The following is a 23,548-nucleotide window of genomic DNA, read 5'->3' as shown; positions in this document are numbered from 1 at the left end:
CTGCAGGGCTATGAAATCAGGTCAACAAACACAGAACAACAATTACTGAAACACATGAAGTCTACACGGACATCAGAGGGATGAAAATGAAAACGCAGCGTATGTCCACACTGGCAGAGTACTAGCTGGAAGCTATTACAGCATTTTACTAGTAATTAAACCACCATCGTGGTGTAACTCCAGAGACACTCCGGGGCCTGATCAACCCTGGCAGGGCCTCCTTGGATGAGGGTGTCTAGCAATAACGGCCGAAACAGCCGATGAATCCAAGGTCCACTACTGACGATGTGTCCCACGTTTTAAAATGATAATCTAGATCAGATCTCTAATCGCTAACCCTAACCAAGGAAGAAAAAATGGCAGATTAGCCTGGGTTAAAGACCGAAAGTCGAGGCGCACAACGATGTGTGCTGCTGGTAAAGTTGCTGGGCTTTCCTCTTAACAGTCATCCTTTAAGATTTTCTCCAGTTAAAGCAATGCATGATCAGGGACTGTAACATCTGGTCCTTTTACTGAATCAGAATTCCAGCCTCCTAATGTGAACTTTGACCCTTTGTGAAAGAGGACCATTATGAGTCTGTAAGCTTTGTTTGGAGACTCTGTTGTCCATGTGCCATTGTTTAAGTTTCCAACACTGAGGCAGCATGTACACAAACATGTACTAATGGAACGAGACTAATTTTACAAAGGAGGGAAAACGACATATTCAGACTTCTAGCAGGTTCCTTCAGCCTCTGGAAGGAGGAAATCGTTTTGGACGTGTGCATCCTTTTCCCCTCCAGCTCCGCTGTCACATCCATACTTTCTCTGCCTCTGTTGCCGTGCACTTTGCTCAGACACTGTAGACACATCTGGCTTTAAGAAGAAACACAGCTGGATACTTTTTCCTCATCCTTTTACCCAATTACAAGAACCTCTCTGACACTGAAGAAATCAGCTCCCTGCAGAAATGTGACTGTTGCCCATGTGCATGTAGATAAATGACCAGACTGAAAACTGAGATCTGACTCACACCAGCCAGTTCACCAGTCTTCACACTGAGCGTGTGTCCTGGCACCCAACTGCTGCTACAGACCAGAGCTTTTCTTTAAGGATCATTTTACTCAAACAACCACAAAAACACTCTTTCTACTCTCTAATGGTTTCTAGCTTTACAGAAAGCTTTTGTTTCATGCAAGTTTGAGATGCCCTCCTTTAATGCACTGCTCCACTCAAGTGTCTGTGTGGAAATGTGTGTGCACTTTTCCAAGTCAGTTGGTGGCTAGTGACAGAGGGGAAAACGTACATTTAACGATGCCAATTATTAGGTTGTTTTTTTTAACAAAGACATAAATAAGAAGGAAAAATGATAAACATTTGTGGAGAAGAGGATTCAGTGACGTGGAGGCGGTCTCAGACCAGGCCCTGATTAATCAGAGGTTTTTTAAGGTGGAACGCCGGCACATCGAGCAAACAGACTTAAATCCTACGTCCTTCAATGTCCTTGGATTCAGTAACCAGAGGAAAATGTTACACAGTGTTCAGACTGAAAGTGCCCCGGGCTTGTTTGAGCGGCAGTGTGCACAGGCGTTCCCATATTAGCCCAACAATCCTCCTTATCTGCAGACACCGGCAGGAAGAGGAGAGGGGGGAGGGGCCCTCACACCCACTGAGAAACACATCTACAGTACCTGGTAAAAGTACTTGATATTTTGCTAGGAAAATGTTTTTATGTACATCCAGTATATAAAAGCAAAACAGAGTTTGTACGATTCCAATAAGCTCAAACGTCAATGTCTGGTTTAACCACCTTTATTCCTTAACTGCAGCTTTCTTGTAATTTCTTGCAGTGATCTCCAGGAACAGTTCTCCAGGTTTCTTGAAGGACATTCAAAGCTCTTCTTTGAATGTTTCTGCCTTTCGTGCTGTTCAGTGCCAGGATGATCCCACACTTCAGTAACACTGAGGTCTGCACTCTGAGGAGGTCAGTCCATGATGGAGCTCTGTGTGTGTTTCTGTGCAGGTTTGCTTTTGCTGCACTGCAGATGTGTTTGAGATCTCCAGCACTCCTGCCTGAAATGCAACACTAAACTACGACATGTGTTGGTCTCCACTCAGGACCTGTGTCCGGCCTTTGCTAGATTTGTTTTCCTGATTCCTGACCACATGACCTTCACTCTTCGTCTTCTTTTGTCCTCCAGTTGTTTGGTTTCTTTAAATGCAGAACAAACAAGGCAAGCGGCGCCAGCCCAGTTTACCTAAAAATCAACCTCAATGAAAATGTAACAAAGTTATTTCAAACACCGTTCAGTCATGAAGCTTCCTGCCTGTTTGCACGGATCCTTTACACTTGACTTAAATCCGATTAGGGACTGTAGCATGTCTCCATTTCACAGGAGTGTCCACACGCTTAACAAAGACTGGATGTTGTCAAGCTGAGGCTCTGCAGTTTGTTTGATAAACCTCTTGGTGGGAAGACTGATGGAGAGCAGAGTGTGAGGCAAGCTGTCGCTGACTCTAAGATCAGTTAAGAGCAGCAGTTTGTGTGGAAGTCAAAGGAGCTTGCAAAGAAAAGCTCTTCTGTGTTCTGAAGAGCCACCTCCACAGGACAAGACTCAGCAGTCCATCTGCATCTTAAGGATAAAGGACACTCTTTCGAGGATGCCAATGTTCACATTTTGGACAGAGAGGACAGATGGTTTGAAAGAGGAGTGAAAGAAGCCATCTATGTCCACTGTGAGCGACCATCTTTGAACAGAGGCGGGGTTTTACGACACCAACTCTCTGCCATCTATAATCCAGTTTTGAGATCCCTTCCCAGACGCCTTAACGCCCACTCACATCCTGGGCCATCTGACCTCAGGAATTCGCATGACAAGGTGAGGCCAGGTTTCACAATGAACCCACCCGAAACTCTGGCTGATTGGGGCCCGCACCCAATTTCACACCTTGGCTCAGGTGATTAGAGGATCATCAGGGGGTCCTTTTGTCCCTCTGTGGGGGGAAACTCCCACTAGGTTTATATCTGGGACTCTCCACCATTTGACCTTAGAACTGAAGAAGCTTCTCGGATGAGAGGTGAAACGTCTTCAAGCAACTTAAAGAAGTCCAGACGCTTTTCTTTGCAAGCTCCTTTGACTACGATGACCTGGATGACTGAGAACCTTCACAGACAGTTTGTGTGGAAACACAGCCAGCATGAGTGTGTGTGTAACTTTGAGTTAAATTGAACTAAATGTCTAGCTCTTTGGAAGCAAAAAGACATGCAGCTCAAGATATTTGCACAGAACCAAAGACCAAAGTTTAAGGACTTCAAACTCTCCGCCAACTTCCTGCTCCTGCTGTCAAATAAATGGAGAAACAGAAGAACCTGAGAGTGTGATTTGGGAGAGCAGACTCTTTTCATTGGTTTCAGACATTCTGCATTTTGTTCCCACGATGAACACCATGGGAAAAGACTGTATGTAAACAGAAACATGTTTATTCCAAACAGAGCTCCCAAAGGTTTATGAAAAACTCACCCGCAAGAATATCACCATTTTTCTTTCTTCCTTCAGTTTTTCTCTTTTCTGTGACGTATCCATCCACCATCGATATTACTGAGTCGTGGCTCGGATCGTTCAGCCTGCCCCTGGTGCTCACACCAGCATACAGACATACATTTCATTTTGAAAGCGCAAACAAAGCATGTAGCATGTAAATATGAACACAAATCATTCAGATTGTGCTTTATTAGCTTTCAGCTGCACATGATGGGCACTGGCACATATTACAGAACATATCTCTGCTGATTCTCAGTCATGTGCCCATTATGTAAATCCACACTGCTTGCTATAAAACTGCCCTCGCATAAACATGCATTACTGCAATGATGGGTTTTAATATTCATGACCTAAAAATCATTTCTTTTATCAACTTTGCATTCCTGCAGTCACACAGCAGTCACATAAAGGTCATCACGTTTAGGCGTGGTTTCATGAGAACCTTTATTACAACAGTTAGGATGATGATGATGATGATGATGATGATGATGATGATGATGATGATGATGATGATGATGGTGTGCTTACATGTTTGATTTGGCAGAGTTTTACCCTGATGCAGCCCTATGAGGACACAATTCTGTATTTTGAGGACGGGGTTAGCTGCTGTGTTGTCAGCTAATGCTAACAAACTTGGTCAGAAGGTTGTATCACACACACATCAGCCACAAACTTTCAAACTTGTCAGCATCCAAATGGATGAAAAGAAAATGGCAGTACGGTTTCCACGAAGGAGAAAAACAAAAGCATCATCGTCGTCATTCTTTCTGTTATTAAGATGAGAGACTGAAAGGATCAACTCACATTTGGAGCAGCATCAGAAAAATATTATGTTTGTCATGTTAGCAGGAATCTTTGTGTTACATCAACCGACGTCTTCAAATCCAACTTGATGATTTATTGGCCTTAGAACTAGAAACTATGATATTTATAAGTGTTCTGTGTGTTGTCAACATACAGAAAGAACCATGTAAACGTTTAAAATCTCATGTCACATTTGACCTCTGACCTCTCCTTTAGGTTGAATAGATTAACCTGGAGGTCAAAGTGATAATAAGTGACAGTAAGGAATCATATTTTATAATGGTATTACTTATATTTACATTAAATAGAAATTCTAAGTATCACTTTTGACCTCTGACCTCTTCTTCAAGATCAAATAAGGTCAAACTTTCATGAAAAATCTTTAATCTTTAAAACTATCTGCTGTACTGGCAACATGTAAGAAATGATATTGGTATATGGGGACTCGAAGTATCACATTATAGTTCGCATGCTGATATCACATCACATTTGACCTCTGACCTCTATAAAACCTGTGGTTACTGGAGGTTTCAAGCATTCTGAGTATGCAGGACCTCCACAGTCTGAGTGCATAAACCTTTTTCCCCTCGTTGGTGATTCGGCTAATTACAGCAGCTGCCAGACCGACTCCGTCACACAAAAGAACATTTTGATTACATTTAATTTGAAACATTCACGCGTTTGAAAAACATGTGAAAGCTGTTACTTCATAAACTGACGGATACGAGATATTTTAACCTATCCAACTACCCAGACCTGCTCCATACGGGGTATGCCAGCAGCTCCCGCCTCTGTCTCTGACAGATCCATTTCAGATACGCAAAACTTTTTTCTTCATTTCCAGCCTCACAGCTTTGATTTAGAGCTTTCTGCACTGTCTGAGTTTAATATCTGCATAAAGACGGCTGGTTATGGATGCTTTGTTGCTCTGAGTTTAACTGTATAACATAATCTGAATACTAACACATAGATTACCTCCATCTTGTGTGTTTAAGATTCATAACTGCACAGTAAACACGATGCCGATCCAAGCCATCATCCACCCCCCTCCTCATCCCCCGGGGGCTTCTCTGATGATGTGAGCCGTCGTTACAGATAATGGATTCTGACAACAACGTCCCTTTAACGCTCATGTTGAGCCAGTGATGGTGTTTGTGGACACATTTCACACCCTCTATACTGTAAACACATTTCCAGGGTCCCTGCAGAAGATGCTCTTACACCTCATTTATCGAGCTTTTGAATCATTTACTTGCCTTCAGAATGTCGTAACATAAAGTTTCCAGGAAGCTCAAGTCCTTGTGGGCAAGCTCGGATTTTACCAAGTTCTTAAATTCAGTTGTTTAGTACACGTTTCCGCAAAATAAGTACAGGTGCTAGCTCAAGATATTCACGATTGTTTGGCAGACGCAGCACAAATAATCTCTCTTTTTTTTCCTTCCAGCGCTATTAAACCCAAATCTTACTCCCTGTTGTGCTCAGTTGTCCAATCAGCTTCATGTCCCATACATGCTGGTGGAAGATAAGCATGTTATTGTGTTATTGACTGACGTTTTGCATCTCTGTGTGGTTGGTTTTTTGTGGTCATTGCTGTGGAAATTTTGGGGATGTTCTGGGATCATTTTATCTCTTTGTAGTTTTTTAAACCAACTCTGAGACCTTTAGAAAAACAAATGTGATGTAATGAAAGTTTTGTGTGTGTCGCCCCCCGACCCACCAGGCCAACACACAATAGCTGAGAAACAGTCACACAAGTAATACTTTAAAGGGGTTTTATTATTTAAGGCCTCCACAATTAACATTTGTAATAAAATGTGATTTTTTTTTGTTTATTAAATGTTATGAAAGAAAATACCTTAATTTCCCAGAGCTCAAATTCTCTCCTTCCAATTATTTCTCTGACAAATGGCAAGAATAATTTGCCGTTAATTTTCTGAACATTTAATCAAACCCAGGTTTGGGTGCTGGCTCAGTCCTCTGAAATGTAGTCTTCCAGCTGCTGAAGCGAGTGCTCATCAGTCGGTCTTCTACTCTGAACTCTGACTTGAGTTCTTTCCAATGAGTACTTCCTGTCGGTGCAGCAGCAGTGCAGCATGGGAATGGTAGCAACACGTTACCACCTGGTGCTCCACTCAGATCCACAGCTGAACACAAACAGGCCGATTCGGTCCCTGGAGTGTTGCTTCTTTCAGCTGCTGAAGGCCTAATGAGGCGGCAGCTCATTAAGACTGATGCAGTTTTGACGAATCTCAGATAATAAAGAATAAAGAGCAACATGTAAACGCATTGATGTAAAAAAGAGGATTTTCTTTTTTATTCTGAAATGACTGAGAGTCAGACAGTGAAGCATTTCTATCACTGCGACACAAAAGTACGATAGAAGATCAAATGACATCACTGGAACATTTGACTCTTTTCATTCAGAAACCAGCAGAATCGGTCCCACAGAGAAAAGAAACACCAGTGGCCGATGCGCTCATTGCGTTAAAGCAGACAGTGTAAGTGTCCTGTGGGCTGAACAGTTAGGCTTTGTTTTTACTTTGTTTAGTCGGTGTGTGTTTAGCTTTGGGCTCCAGCACTACAGCACGTCTCGTTCACCCATTCACAAACACATCCATCCCAGAACTCTTTGTCTATATTTAACTGATTTCTATCTAACTTTCAATAAACTGAGACCAAACAGCTTGTAGTGTACGAAGGCAAATATACACAGAACCAGGAGGTGTCGTCGCCCCTGAAATTCACACAAATTATCGCCAGTATTCTTTTAGAGAGCTGTTTATGAACAGCTTAGCATAAAGACAGGAAGCAGCTGCCCTCCCTGAGCCTGCTCCTGCCAGAGCTTTTTCCTGTTAAAAGGGAGGTTTTCCTTCCTACTGTCACCGAAGTACAAAGTCTGATCATTGGGGTTATCATTGTGGGATATTTATCTTACAATATTGAGCGCTTTGTGGTGACTCCTGTTATGATTTGGCATCACATAAATAAAACTGAATTGAACAGACGGATGTAACGTGGCTCATTTTGGTGGAAGAAGAGCAGAAATGATAAAAATGTAAGATTGAAGCTAAAAAATAGATGAATGTGTTTAAAATCACCATCAGCTGTTTTCTTCTCCTCTTTTTGTGTTTTGATTGATTCTCTGATCTGCTGAACAAATGTTTTAACGGCACATGTCTGTGGATCTTTCACCTCGCCTTCTTCTTCTCTGTGTGTTATAAAAGCAGCTCTGTGTGTGTGTGTGTGTGTGTGTGTGTGTGTGTGTGTGTGTGTGTGTGTGTGTGTGTGCGCGCGCGCATGCATGCACGTGTGTTCATTACACCAGATCTGCCAACTCCAGTGTGAGAAAGCATAAATACAGCTTTCCTAATGACCCTGGTTACTGTGGCAACAGCATCCCATTGAGACAAATCTGACAGTGAAGTGAGTGGAGGAGGCGACGGAGATGGAGAGGCAGTGGGGTTACTGGGGAACGAAGGGGGGAGAAAGAGCAGGAGGGAGGACGGTGGTAGAGATTACATTTAAGAGACAAACACGAGGAAGGTGGAGGACGACTTCATGGAAAAACAGAGACTGAGAACAGATGAGATACAGACGTTTTACTACATGCACTAGTTTTAATTTCAGACCTTTTCTTTTGCCACAGGAATCTGGTGCTTTCAGTTTTGAAGCGTGGGAAATAAGAGCTTTTATCAGTTCCTGACTCACAGAACGAGGCTTTCCTGTAATATGTGCACACCAATAGAGACCCACACAGAGAGACCTGCAGATAACTGGCTGCTGCTGTTTCTGGCAGTAATGCATGAGTGCAGCCACTGTATCAGATGGAGGAGGCAGCACCTCTAAATGCATTTATCAGGACAGAGAGTCTAATAAAAATCATGAAAACTGAAGAATCTTCAATAGATTTTTCTGTTTGTTTTGTTGCTGTTTTTTAAAGCAATTACAGTTTTATGCAAGTGTATCAAAATGATCAGTGTGTAATATTAGCACTACTACAGAGTTTGTAAATGCAAGATGTAATTTTTTGGCACTTTTCTCCGGTTGTTGCTAGAAAGCATGATGAGTTGTGGTTGTTAGCACGGGGAGATTCTGTCCTTTAAATAATTATCTGTTGGTAAGTTTAGTTTAATATATATATATAATTAATGTAATAATTAATTACTCTTAAAATAAAAGAAATAAATCTAAGAGCCCCTCCTGCTTGAAATGAATTTCTTCTTTGGGTCGACTTCCATGTTAAACTCTCTATAAGACTCATAACTGCATGTCTGAAGTTTCGACTGTAGCCAACGTATTTATGATAACATGTAATATTTCTGATCCAAAGAACAAGCAAAAGCTTAATGTGAGTTATGCAGCTGGTTTCAGTTTGAGCATCGGCATTGTAAGTAAGCAGTTCATCTGTGTCACACACCCACAGACGTCCATCAACAAACTACTGTTGTTTTTACCCACACAACAAATTCATTGTCACTGTTATGCAGATCAAACTAAACTGTCCCACTCAAACCCTCTCCTGGCTGCTCGAGTAAAACCTTCCTATTCCACAACTGCAGAGTTTCTTATAAGGGGACAGCATCAATCTTGTGTGTCTACACAAACAGAACAAGTTCTAGTGTTTTGTATGTGCAGCAACTTAAGACAGGGTTACTATAGAAGCAAGCAGGCTGAGAGGTTGTTGGAGAAGAGAGGGTGGGGATGTTCCAGAAAGGGGGGAGGAAAAAAAACGTGTCTGGAGATCAATTCAAAAATAAAATTAGTCAACAGGAAGTGAAGAAATTAGTCAAACACGCATTTAAAGTGGAGTCCTGGGAGTCCACATCTCCGAGGATCTCATCTGGACGACCAACTGCTCCAAGCTGGTCAAGAAGGCTCACCAGCGCCTCTTCTTCTTGAGGACTCTGAGGAAGAACCACCTGTCCTCAGACATCCTGGTGAACTTCTATCGTTGCACCATCGAGAGCATCCTGACCAACTGTATAACAGTCTGGTACGGGAACTGCTCTGCCTCGGACCGGAAGGCGTTGCAGAGGGTCGTGAAAACTGCCCAGCGCATCGCCGGAGCACCACTTCCTGCCATAAAAGACATCTACAGGAAGCGGTGTCTGAAAAGGGCTGGGAAAATCATCAAAGACCCCAGTCACCCATCACATGGACTCTTCACCCTCCTGCCCTCTGGGAGGCGCTACAGGAGCCTCCGGACTAAGACCACCAGGTACCGGAACAGCTTCTTCCCCACAGCTGTCAGACTCCTGAACTCTGCCTCCTGACATCTGACCCACGTTAACATCATGGACTGAACATACACACACCCACAATGGACAACTGTACCCTCAAACACACAATAATAACATGGACTGAACCACCACTCACAACCACCAGCACTTTATATACCTCTGTAGAATTATCCACATATCTCACTTATCTTAACTGCACTACTGTATAGCTCTGTGTAAATAATCATTCTGTACATACGATAATTTTTAACCCTACAACTGTTTACAACTTGCATAGTTCCCATTTCTGTATAGCTGTATATCTCAGATTCTGTAAAGTTATTTATTTCATATTCTGTATAGTTTTTCATATTTATATCCTGTTCATAGCCTGTACATAGCTTGTACTCACTACAGCCTGTACATACTTATAGTTATAGAATATTCACAACATACTTCATACCGTGTACATTATAACATACCATAATAGACCCATTTCTGTAATATACTTCACATATCTATATTATTGCTAATATATATTGTAATATATCTATATCACTAAAGCACTTCTGGATGGATGCAAACTGCATTTCGTTGCCCTGTACCTGTGCATGTGCAATGACAATAAAGTTGAATTCTATTCTATTCTATTCTATTCTAAAGTGAAGCAAAGCCAATACAGTAACAGATGTAAAGAGACATGGAACTGAGAGAGAACAAAAGAAGGCAGTGTGCATTTATGTGCATTTATGTGCATTTATGTGTATTTATGTGTATTTATGTGCATCTTCATCCAACTGTGAGTGTGGAAGGACTCGCTGTGTGGTTTCCTGACAGGCCGGGCATCGAGGAAATCAAATGAAATCAAAAAGAAATCAGAATAACAGCCGCCAGCTTCAGCACACACACCTGTACAGCTCTGCTGAGCCCTGAGGGTAACACACACTTACACACCTTCTTTGATTTGCTCAGTTTGAATCTGGACATTTGATTTTCATTCAGACTTTGAGGGTTTTTTTCTTTCTGGCAGTCGTTTAGCTTCAGACAGACAGATGGAGCCTGAAGCCACGAGAGGGCCGTTCAAATGTTCGGAGGCAGTGTTGGACAAACCAGAGGCTGCGGCTGGCAGGCATGACTAATCGACAAATCAAACACCCATTCGCATTTGGGGTACAAATGGATTCCTTCCACAAAAGAGAAAAACATCAAAGTACAAATATAAACTTGAAGCAGTTGAAATGAAACCAGGAAGTGAAATGCAGACAATAAATCAAAGCAGGATGCTGACCTAATCGCTTGGTTACAGTAAATGCTACACAGCAAGAATTTGTATGAAATGGGGATTAATTTACTGAAGACCTCATTGGATTCAATTTAAATCTCAGGAGTTGACAAAGACGACTGTAAAAACAAAGAATGTGCACGTGGAACAGGAAACATCACTAACAGACTGGATTCCAGTGTTAGTGCTTTTATAGCCCAGGTAGGAGACGGGACTTTGGTTTAAATAATCATTTAATTAAAGGCTCCAAACTCTCACGGTTGCTTCTGGAAGAGACCCTTTGACCTTGAGATTACTTGTTAGTGTTGTATCAGTGAGGTTTGGCCAGCACCAACAGACTTTAATGATTTTAATTTAAAGTTACAGTCAGTAAATTGAAATTAACCCCAAGGTCAGACTCTGCGGAGCTAAAAAAGAAACAACAAAACCAAGAGCTCCATCTCTACAAGCCACAGTTAGCATGTTAAAGGTTAAAGGTCATGACAGTATGGTAAGAAACAGACTGAACAAATGTGGCTTGTATGGAAGGGTTGCAGGAGGAAGCCTCTTCTCTCTAAAATGAAGCTGGCACCTGAGCTTCATTTTTCAAAGCTGCATCAGAAAATAGCCACAAGACGTCTGAAACAATCATTCACTGACGTGTGTGCAAACATCGTTTCCCTGCACAAAGAAACAAGTGGAAACACAAAATTGCCATCAGACTCTTGAATCATGTGGACCGGCCTGTTTTGTTCTCACCACCATGAGCCGGCTAGTAAATGAGACTCATTATGAACCAACAGCCTTCTGCATACTGCCATGCTCCCATTTCTCTACATAGGAAACACATTTACCTCCAGCTGAAGTGGAGGAAGTGGTGATGATGTTTCAGAGAGAAGCCCCGAGACCTCTAAGGCACGAAAAAAGGAGAAAGTTGGACGGAAGAAACTGAAACAATTTTGTCCAAAGAGGAAGCCTGAAAGGACAGCTTTTAAAAACAGGATGTAAAGGACAGTTGTCCAAGTTGTCCCACTGAGTTATAAATGATGTTTAGAAAGAAAGAAAGAAAAAGTGACACTGAAATAACAGAGCTTCTGATTATAATTTCTCCTGACACACTCACTGTGGCTCAAGTAAAAAAAAAACATTTTGAAATTAAATTTGTGAACAAAATGGAAAACCAAAAACAGAACACAAGAAAGAGGAACAAGAATAATAATAATAAACAAGAATAATGTTCTCCAGCATCTGTGGCATCAAATTAGACCATCGAGGAATCTTTAAATCACCTTCCCGACGATCGATTTAAACTAAAGCAGGTCATTTTGAGCACATCTGTAAACCTAAATCCATGAGTGTGCAGCAGGGAGAACAAACAAGTGAGCTGACAGATGAACGTACAATAAAAACACAGAGGTGGTTTCATCTCTGTACAACAACTTGTGATCATTTTTCTTTGATGTAATAACGAACACAATTTTCAGTCTGAGGTTGCTGTTGGCCAGAACAGTCGTTTCTTTATTTTAAACACATGAAGAAAGCTACAGCTGGGTCCTGCCTCATTTCTTTAGCAAACTGGATGTTTAGTTTTGTTCTAAGAAGAACGAAAAAAAGATTCGACCGTGATCACTCCACCAAGACCGGATCATGAACAAAAACACTTTATTCGGATGGGGGAGGTGTATAACACAGGAAGGTGGCACTCTGTGTGTGTGTGTGTGTGTGTGTGTGTGTGTGTGTGTGTGTGTGTGTGTGTGTGCGTGTGTGTGTTGCAGAAGTCTTGTAACTCCCTGAGAGCTCAGATCAATCAGGCCAACACTGTTCTATAATGTATGTGAATCCAGGTGTGTGTCTGTGTGTTTCTCCTAAGGTGACCTAGTGGAGGCAGTAATGATGTCTAACAATCATCGAGACGGCAGGAAAGCACAACCCTCAGAGGAGTCTGTGTGTGTGTGTGTGTGTGTGTGTGTGTGTGTGTGTGTGTGTGTGTGTGTGTGTGTGTGTGTGTGTGTGTGTGTGTGTGTGAGATGTAGGTCAGTCAGGTCTTACTGTGACTCTGTGAACATTACTACCACAATATAAGGTTTAATACAGCAACAGAAGCCGAGCTGCTGCTTTATGACCAAAGATTCAGACTCACTGCTGTAAAATATTTACCTCCATTAGAACTGTGTGGATGCCCTGATAAACAGGCCTGTGTGCCACAGAGAGGGAGCCTGTGTCTGCTGGCCGTGTGGTGTCAGTGTGGTGTTATCTGTCTGTGGAATTTAGTTCCTACATAAAAATGTTCATGATGATAATGACAAAAATAATACCTCTAACAGTCGTCTCCATTTTCAGCTTTAAATTCATGTCATTCGTGCGTCCTGAAATGTTTTCATTTGGCTAAGCTAATTGTGTCTCTAAGAAAATGCTGTTAAATTTGCAGTTAGTCACACATTTTATTTATGATTATGGTCATTTCTCCAGTTATGTTTCACAAATTAGAGACCTGTGCATAACAAATCATCTCATCGCATTTTGAAGCTGCCTGTGAGAAGCTGGAGACATTTCTGCTCCAAACCCACCGTGGAGGCTGATCACTCTGCATTCCTTCACACATAACTGTTTGTCTACAGAACACCTGGAAACATATAGAGTCTATAGAAGCAGTATAAAAGACGTCCCCATCGACCACATTTGGACTATGAACAGCCTGTACACGGAGGTCCTACAGACGTCAGCACTCGATGTTCAGTAGATGTTGAAAAAAAGGCGTCGTCAGGCCTTAGAGAACAAACCCTTCAGAGGACCAAAATTGTACATCCAAAAATGACTTATTAAAGATGTCACTCCGACGTTACTTTGCTCGGTGGGTATTTCCAAGCCACAAATGAGCTGTAATCTCTGCAGCATGTCCTGTATCTGGACATGTCCAAAAACACCTCATGCATCCTCATCAGAGTCCACAGCTCAGCTGGTCCTTTCAGTGCAGAGGAGGAGCAGCTCTACTCTTAGCTCCTCCCGAATCACCGAGCTTCTAAGTGGAGGACGTTCATCCAGCCACTTAAATCCTTTATCTTGTTCTTCACTTTACCACACACACCTCACACACACAGAAGCAGATCTGCCAGTAAATCAACAACTTTGTTTTTTCTGCTTCTCTCTCCACTCCACTCAAGAACAAGTAACAGTACACGGTGCACACTTTTCCAGGGAGGCTGAGTAGTGTGATCTCCTTGATGTTAGAGGACATCCTTTGCCATCCAAGCCTGCTAGTCCTTCCTCCCTGCAGCTGTCAGACTGTACAATCAAAACTGCTCCCAACAAACATAGATGTTAACATCAGTGCTGTAACAACTTCTACTGTTAGAACTTGCACATTACTTTTCTCAGTTTATATACACTAACTTACTGGAAGTCACATGTCTACTTTTTAATCCACAGATACAATCACACAATCTGCACTTTTCTAATTATTCATTAAACTATTTAAACACCGTTCAGTATCCTGCTCTGTTTGCACTCTACAACCTGGGTTTGCCACCTATCTGTACTCTAATTGTAATAACTGTACAGTACTGTTTTGGTAACTATTGTCTATGATGTAAATATGTAAAAATTGTGTTTCTGTTCTGTTTGTATATGTGTTTTTGCTGCTGATACAACCAAATTTCCCCAAAGGATTATTCTATTCTATTCTATTCTATTCTATTCTATTCCACAGGAACTACCCCAGACCTTCGCACAGTGCTGTAGAGGTGAGTCTGGCAGTACAATCCCACATCCACCCACAGGGATCTGCCACAGAGGGCGGTGACTATGTCAGTGAACTCACCTGCGCTGATTAATGATGGTAACATGAAAAATATGTATGAGAGAAATCCTTCAGCATTTAATCTTGAAATCTGTGATGTTAGTTTCTCACAAAGATGAGAATCATATGGCCAGTTTATAACTAACAGCACAGATTCTTATTCAGTTTAACTGAAGGGACTGGTTCTTCCTTTAAAATGGGAGTTTTTCCTTCCCACTCTTGCCAAGTGCTTACTCACACGGGGTTGTTTGATTGTTGGGCTTTTTCCTGTATTATTGTAGGATGTACTAGTTCATGCATTTATTACTTCCAGGCTGGACGACTGTAATTCATTATTATCAGGAAGTCCTAAAAACTCACTGAAAAGCCTTCAGCTGATCCAAAATGCTGCAGCAAGAGTCCTGACAGGGACTAGAAAGAGAGCAGATTTCTCCTGTTTTGGCTTCCTGTTAAATCCAGAATTCAAAATCCTGCTCCTCACATACAAGGTCTTAAATAATCAGGCCCCATCTTATCTTAATGACCTTGTAGTACCATATCACCCTATTAGAGCACTTCGCTCTCGCTCTGCAGGCCTACTTGTTGTTCCTAGAGTATTTAAAAGTCCACTCCCTTAGTTATGCTGCAATAGACGTAGGCTGCTCGGGGATTCCCATGATGCATTGAGTTTTTCTTCTTCAGTCTCTATGTGTTAACAGACCTCTCTGCATTGAATCATATCTGTTATTAACCTCTGTCTCTCTTCCACAGCATGTCTTTATCCTGTCTTCCTTCTCTCACCCCAACCAATCACAGCAGATGGCCCCGCCCCTCCCTGAGCCTGGTTCTGCCGGAGGTTTCTTCCTGTTAAAAGGGAGTTTTTCCTTCCCACTGTCGCCAAAGTGCTTGCTCATAGGGGGTCATATGATTGTTGGGTTTTTCTCTGTATCTATTATTATAGGATATACTGTACAATATAAAGCTCCTTGAGGTGACTGGTGTTGTGATTTAGTGCCATACATATAACTGAATTGATTTGAATCTCCACATTATGAATTAAGTTACTCTTTGTAAAACATTTTGTGCCTGAGTTCAGGTTCCTGTTCAGTATTTATTCTCTATCTGTGTGTGTGTCTTTGTAAAACATTTTGTGCCTGAGTTCAGGTTCCTGTTCAGTATTTATTCTCTATCTGTGTGTGTGTGTGTGTGTGTGTGTGTGTGTGTGTGCGTGTGTGCCTTATTTTAACCAATTAGAATTTCAGCTGCAGTAACCACGTGTGTTCATGTATATTTCATGTTGTGTCACTGACTTCATTCATTCTGACTGAGCTCTGCTCCATGTGTAACATTTTCACACATGCTCACTTTAACTCTCTGTGTTCAAAGGAGCCAGTTATGTTCACTCTGACGTTTACCCTGTTAGCTAGCTAAGTAAAAGAAACAACTCTTTGAATAATACAGTGCAGTTCAGTAGAGCTACTCACTCCTAAACACTTGTTCATAGCTTGTTGGTATTTGACTCTATACAGTTCTCAAAGTTGGAAAGTAAAAGCTAAGTTTATGTAAATATCAAATTCTTTCATCACTGAATGAGCACAACAACAAGTTAATGAAGTTTTCACCCAGAATCTAATCTTTTGTCAATGAAATCCTTTCAGTACATATTTTAAATTACATATTACGTATTTCATTGTTTTATTATGCTATGTAGTTTTAAGCACTCTGTATAAGGTAAGAATAAAGATAGGCAGTATATAAACTGGACTTTACAAAGTACAACAAACCTGCTTGACTAAAATGAGACAGATGTAGGAGCAGTGATGTAAGAAGAAAAGTCTGACTCGTTTCAGCACCATGGACAGTTCCAGTCATAGAACCACAGACAACAAGTCTTTCTAACCGAATCAGCACCATGGACAGTTCCAGTCATAGAACCACAGACAACAAGTCTTTCTAACCGAATCAGCACCATGGACAGTTCCAGTCATGACTTAGAACCACAGACAACAAGCATTTACTTCATTGAAGCATTTACTTCAATACAGCTCGTTCCTCTGGAAAACTATTGAACTCACAATATCCTGTTCATCAGGAGTCAGGTCTAAAGAAACTTACCCATTTTATTTTATTTAGCTTTTATTCTCAGGAGAGCACTCTTCAATGTCATTTACACTGGTTATCGTATCATTGTAAACTTGTAATAAACTGGACTTTGTGCTGTTTATTATGCAATTATATAAAAACAATATGTGCTGCTATGGAGTTATGGTGAGTGAAATTCCCATTATTAGTATGTCTGTTTGTTTCATGAGTACTTCTTGCCAGTTGTTTTAGCTATCGTCAGACAACCCAAATACGCCCAAGAAAACAGCAACCAAAACTGTAATGTTAAAGTTTGAAAAGAGTCTTTGTGAATGGAAAACATCAGAGGTTTCATTTATCTTTTAAACTGTAATAAAATTCAGCTGTCTTGTGAGGTAAATCTGGAGTCATGAACTGGTTGTTTCATTCCTGAAAAATAAATAATCCTCATAACATGATCAATGAAGTGCCAACAGAATTAGGATTCATTTGAGAGAAATGCTAAAAAAGCAAATTACAAGGACAGAATCGGATTATGTTTCCACAAACGCGCTGAAAGCTGAGTCTCTCGTGACTTTCAGCCTCCACTGGACAGAATAACACCGCGACCTTTACAGAGTAACTGGACCGAGCTGCAGTGATGAATGGTGCCACACTTTGTATCAACACACACAAACACACAGTCTTTACTCAACCTTCGTTTCTCTCTCTGAAACCAAAGCTGATGAATTCACATTCTCCACCTCGCCTCTCAGCTGTGAGCGCTCATGAATCCTAAATCCATCTGCATTTATTTTTATCTCCTTCTTTAATCTTTGGACTTTATCCCACTGCACGGTTCAAAGGCAAACACCAAACTTTTGCTCTGCCTCAGTTCTTTAATAACTGGTATATCTTTGCAAGTTTCACCGTTCAGATGATACACATCCGTATCTGAAATGAGCCATTCTGATGTCCTTTTTTAACTTTCTTCTGATTGGCTGCCCCTCAAAAATGCTTACATCATAAAATAAACTGAGCATTTTTAGCAGCTTAAGCTTCAGCCACCAGCACTCAGATTTCTTACCTGGAACATGATCCTGTACTGCTCCTCTGGACGTTTGACCACGCACATGTTGCAGCCCATGATGGCGTCTTGGTCTGTCTGTCCTCTTGATCTGAATCTCTGTCGTCTGTTCTCTGTCACCGCAGGTCCCTCAGGAAACAGCTGCCAGTCCGTATCGATAATCCAGCTTGTCTGTCTGACCTTTGACCTCCAAATCTGATGTGTCCGGGTCAGTGTTCGCGATCTTGCTTGTTTAACCTTTTTTAATCACCCACTGACCTTTGGCCTAAAATGAGGTTCCAAACTGACATCAAATCATCAGGTTTGAGCCAAAACGAAGTGAAATCTTTATTCTGTGATGAAGATCGTGTATCTAAAAAGTTTTATTCTTGTTCTTTGTGTTAACCATAAGGCTGCGAGGAAATCTGTCAAGAAATGTATCAAAAAATGATTCAAATTTATGCTGATTTATTTCAAACAGGTAAAAGCTGTATAGCAGATCTGTGCTTGTTCTTCAAACTCAGTCAGTTTTTAGACAAATATGCACCAAAGTAGGGTACTTGTAGTTTTTATACAGTAAAGTGAGATTTCCACTTCATCTGAGAAGCCCCAGAAGTGTCTCCAAACATGTGCAGCTCCTTTTATCAGCTCAAAGTCACAAGTTCTCTTTCAAAGACAAGAAAGGGAAACCCCAGCTGAGAGTCAAGCTGAGTTTGCGTCGTGTCCTCTTTTCTGCTCTAAAGACAAAAGTAAAACCCACTTCTCTGTTTCTCACTGTTTCCCACTCACAAGCAGAAATAATGATGAAACGAAGACAAAAGCAGCACAAACGCCGTTCAGCTCCGTTTTTGTCGTAAAAAGGCTGCGTTCTGTTGCTCCTTGCAGTAAACAGCTTTTATCTGGTGTCCTGCGGCCAGCGAGGAGGCGAGACACTTTTCATCAAAATTAATTTTTATTCATGCACGGTAGATTGTTTCAGCCCTACAGGGGGAAAGAGGAGGAGGAGGAGGAGGAGGAGGAGGAGGAAGGCGATCTCTGGTTTGTGCTTGAAACTGTTAACATGAAAAATCAGTTCAGTTTGTTTAAGCAAAAACGAACAGCGGCTGAATCTCTCCTGATGGAAGGATGAAGTCCGAGTGCTGGTTCACGGCTCCCACAGGGAGAGTGTACATGTGTGCTTACAGCATCATTCAGCTGTAGTCTCAGTGCAAATATCAAATAGTTTAAATCAACTTAAGCTTCACTTTGTTGGATGTTTGCAGCAGAAACAGTTTGATTTTTTCTTGCACTGAATATTTTATCTTTATGACCAAACAAATTGCTTCTCTCTCTGTTTTGAATAAATTTGGTAGCTTCTGCGAGAGTGATGAATAAAAACAGAATAGATCCAAATCGTGGTGCTTTTAAAAAATGATGAGCGCAGGAAAGCTGATGGAGAAGAAAGTGACTGCAAATTGTGTGTTTTCAGCTTCTGTTTAGAGTAAATGTAACAGCTGAAAGTTTGTAGACGACAAACTTCAAACTCAGTGAAGGATGACGTTTGTGTGATCTCTGTTGGTTTGGTTAAATAAAGTGTGTGTTCCTGCAAAGAGGAAGGAAAAGGTTCTTAGCTTAAAAAATTCTTTTTCCTGCTTTTCCAAAATGGGTTAAATCTGAGCCTCTAATCTAACAAAAACTCTCCAGCTAAATGTTAGTTTGTGTGTCTCCTGAGGTGCGTTTGGAATCTAGGCCTGTGACGGTTAATAAGAACTGAAGAAAAGAACTCTTCTCCCGGTTGTAAACTGTTTTCAGTTCGCTTCAATAATTCATGTGAACATCAGTGAGCGTTTAGAGCGACGTTCCTTCTCCCCCAATCTGACTCTAACAGGCTGCTGGCTTGTGTCAGAAATTTTGAAATATTGAAAAAACGCCAAGAGCTTCAATAAAAGATTGGAACCGTTTCTTGATGAGAGAGGATCAAGAGCTCTCAATAATTCATCTGAGGGTTTGAATCACCACAAGAAATAAGAAGCCCGCGGCTCCTCTGTAAACATTGTCCAAAAGTCGAGCTGATCGTGTCTGTGCAGAAGTAAAAGTACTTTCTTTTTCTTTTGAAACAGCCAGCATCTGTTTCTACTGTTTCAACTTTAAAATGTGGTTTTATACCCAAACCGCTCACCTAACAAACCAAACAAGAGATTTGTTTTTTACTTTACGTATCAAAGTTTGTGCATTTGTGTTTTTTGAAAGGTTGGTTGTGTTTAGAGCTGAATGCTTTGAGCACTGTGGCATTAATGATGCGTTTGTAGGGTCAGAAAGGAGAAGCAGCATTTGTGCTTTTAGCAGTGACTCCACATTTCAGCCTCTCCTCTCTGAATCCAGCGTTTCCATCTAAAGTGTTACGTTTGCACTCAGCTTTGATGTGTGCAGATGGAAAATGCTCCCATGTTATATCAGTAAATCTGTCATTTTTGTGCACTTTTGGCCACTTTTGTGTGTCTACTATAAAGTTTAAAAATACATTTCCTGCTGGTTCACTAACGGCTCACATCGGTCTCTGCCACGTGCACTTTGCGTCTCTCAGTTTATGTCTGTGTGTTTTAATATCCAGTTGAATATCACATGTTGTTTCCTCCTTGAGCCTGATTTCAGTCCTTTTTGCTGTTCCTCCCCCAGAAAATCTAAATTTAGCTGCAAAGTCTCGAAGCACATTTAGTTTTGCAAACTATTTTATTGTGTTAAAGAGCTGAAGTTTCTTCAAAGACAAACCTGTGAGCTCCAAAATAATCTGATGATGAATATTTACTGACAGGTGTTTCCTGTGCCTGCATGTTTCTGTGTAAAAGGTTGTTTTATAAATCAGCGCTTTGCAGTTTCTGAATCTTTTCCTTCACTTTTTCATTCTAAGTAAAGATTTATTGCTCACTTGCTGCTCGGGGCTGTTTAACTTTTCTCCTTTTGCATGTTGGTTTTTTGCAGAGAACAGCGTCTCCCTCCGGTTTTATCACCGCCCACCTCGCCCACAGACGGTCCTCGATTAGCCTGCAGAAAGATGACAGACAGGATCGACTCTCTGCAGAAGCACATTCAGCCTGTATCACCTGCTGCTTCTGTCACCGAGCATCAGTTATCTGGCTTTATCAGAGTCTACCTGCGCCTCTCTGCACCTGTTATCTGTCATCAGCACCTGTTTTATGCACCCTGATCCAGCACAGGATTCCTGTCAGACGTCTCAGAGGGAAAAGGAGCAAAAGACATGCACCCAGACAAAGAGAGAGGATTAAAAAAGTGTGTTCACAGGAAACAAACAGAGGGAGAGAAAAACTGCAGCGTGAAAGGCGTTTAAATGGAGAGATGCCATTCTGGGAATTTCTCAAAATCCCTTTTTGACACTTTGTTTTTCAGTTACGTGCGTCTAATTCAGCAAATGACCCAAGGCTGCTGGATCTGTATTTTACAAATGTGCCACTAAACAGAAAATTACACGAATTATTTTCCTCAGTCGATGAAATTTCCAGTGTTTAGGTCACCACACTGAATTCCAAGCATCTTTAAATCTTTGTCGACCAGAAAGAAAAATCAATTTGTGAACTCCTCAATCCCCAAAAATCCTCCTCCAGGTGAGATAATCCACACAGGTGAAGACCGGCTTTGTTTCAGCAAACTTCAGCCTCAAACAGTCGCCCTCTGTCTGCCATGAAGCTGACTTTATCTCCGCGTAATCTCCCCAAAAAATCCTCCTCCAGGAGCAGCCAGCAGGTTTTCTGAGAGGAGCTAGACCCTGAGAGTACCGGCCTTCTCTCCTTTCTCCTCCTCTATTCTTTCATCCTTTGATTTCCTCTGCTGCTCCGTCATTTCTCTACAGAGGTTAAATCCGGCTTAGTCTCGCTCCTGGACACAGAGACGCAGAAAAACAGAGAGAAAGAGGTTCTTGAATGAGCACATGAACACACACAGGCTTGGTTTTTGCTCATTTCTCTGAATTTCTATGAATTTGTTCTTTGTCCTTCTGCTCAGAGCAGCGAATAGACTCACATGTCTGCAGCCAAAAGCTGATCTCGCTGCTCAAAATCTTTTAATCTTTTCCATTTTAAGCTTTTTGTTTTTGTTCGAATGTCATTGAGTTTTTTGCCCTGCGAGAGATTATCAGTGCAGCTGACCTTTCAGACCCACAGACATGCTCATCCTGTCAGTTATTTTCAGGAGTCAATCCAGTGAAAATATGTCAACCTTTGAACTTCAAATCGGACTGAAAGGTAAATCTGTGCGATCGGACTGTTAAAGCAGAAAACTGTCGCAAAACAACCACAATCCTGTTTTCTCGCAGCATTTGTAGGTATAGCTCTGTTCTGACACCCCGCCCTTTCATTTCACTCTAACCTCAGAAAGCCAAACATCAGATATGACACCGATTCAGTCAGACAGTGTGAAAGGGTGGGGGTGGGTTCCAAAGTGGTTTGCAGATGAACAGCAGCTAACGCTGACATTTCATACTAATGTTGCTACAAAGTATTTTACCTAAGAAGAGGTTTATCCACGACATGAGACCACTCACTGCTCATCAGCTCACAGCTGTTGGTGAGAGCAGGAATGCAGATAAACCATAAACGATTTTAAATGGTGGGGATTTTTTTTTCAAGGCAGAAAGCGTGATTTGGAAATCACTGAATAAATCAACAGTAAATCAGTAAACACTGAATAAAATTTACCAACAATGTTCAGGCTCAGTTTGTCAAACTGCAAGATTTGTGGATTTGTGGATCTGTCTTTAACTTGAAGGATCAAAACCTGAAGTTCAGTCATGCAAACCTACCGACTCTGACATTCTGGGAGAAATCGAGAAAATAATCAGTCGATCAAATAAGATCATGAAGAATGTTTCATCTCAGCTTTGTTAAAGCATCCCAGTTATAAAAGACAATTTACTGCACTGGAATAGCAGAAAATAAGACTTTCATAGATAAAATATTTAGGAATTGAAACTGCAGATGGATAAGAAGATGATTTTTTAAGTTCAGCTTTACAAGAAGAAGTAAAATTCAGAAACTCCAAAGCCCCCCCTGGAAGAAAAAGCAAATCTAAACAGGATTTAGCCAAAGTGATTTCATTTTAAATCTCATTTAAAGAATATTTCCAGCTGCACCTTTCCAGATGTTTTGGGAACCGTCCACTCCCTGATTTCCCCCGGGGAATCAGTCGCCTTCTCCTCCCACAGAAGGTGATCCTGAAGTGGGTAAAACCGGCACACTTGTGTCCCCACCTGCTTGTCTTCCTTCTGCTTTCTTCCAAATTAAAACAGATTTGTGGCGTTTCCCTCCCAGTCTGAGCGGCCGTGGCTCTCTACAGACGGATGAAAAGGAGCCGGCGGTGCATCAGGAATCAGCAGAGATCTGCAGCTCTCTGCTCGCCGCTCTCTCTTCTTCTGCAGCATCCTCCCCACGCTGGAACAACAGCAGCCTCCGTGGCGGTGCAGCCAGCCAATAACCTGCAGCGGGCAATTAATTTTCCCCTCCACGATGCCTCTTTCCTCCTCCTCCGCTTCTCCCTCCCACCTGCTCTGTCCGCCCTCCCATCTTTCCTTTTTTTTCGTCTCTTCTTCTTATTGTTCTTCACCTGTTCATTTATCTCTCTGACATTCAACTCTTACTCAGCGTGCATGCATGTAAACATTTTTTTGTGTTGTCTTTGTGGTTAAAAGAACATCGAGCAGACTGTTATCTGCATGTGCATGCTGTTTGTCAGGAGGAATCCTCTTATCTTCAAAATGTCAACTTTAACAGTTTAAACCAGCAGGAACATTTGAGTTTTATACGGCCGGCTTCTTCCTCCTGCAGAGGACGGTCAACGTGTCAGACGAAAAAA

General features: G+C 41.6%; 1 protein-coding gene across 3 annotated transcripts in view; it reads right to left on the bottom strand.

The window, feature by feature from the left end:
• The window catches only part of LOC102309965 (PDZ domain-containing protein 4), a 52,496-nt gene extending 29,258 nt beyond the window's left edge, over positions 1–23,238 (bottom strand). For 2 of the 3 annotated variants that reach the window (XM_005936620.3, XM_042226420.1), the window contains exons 1-2: positions 22,830–23,238; positions 17,729–21,577 (exon numbers count right to left, since the gene is read on the bottom strand). In XM_005936620.3, coding sequence (XP_005936682.1) covers positions 17,729–17,788 — 60 coding nt within the window. In that variant the 5' untranslated portion in view covers positions 17,789–21,577; positions 22,830–23,238. The remainder of the gene's footprint in view (positions 1–17,728; positions 21,578–22,829) is intronic. The other variant, XM_042226421.1, reaches the window with a different exon arrangement.
• Positions 23,239–23,548: the final 310 nt, after the last annotated feature.

Source organism: Haplochromis burtoni, unplaced genomic scaffold (assembly GCF_018398535.1).
Source record: "Haplochromis burtoni strain Fernald_Lab_line unplaced genomic scaffold, NCSU_Asbu1 Contig_211, whole genome shotgun sequence".
Classification (NCBI taxonomy): domain Eukaryota; kingdom Metazoa; phylum Chordata; class Actinopteri; order Cichliformes; family Cichlidae; genus Haplochromis; species Haplochromis burtoni.
The sequence above is the reverse complement of the archived record's forward strand: the minus strand, read 5'-3'. Positions and strand labels throughout refer to the sequence as shown.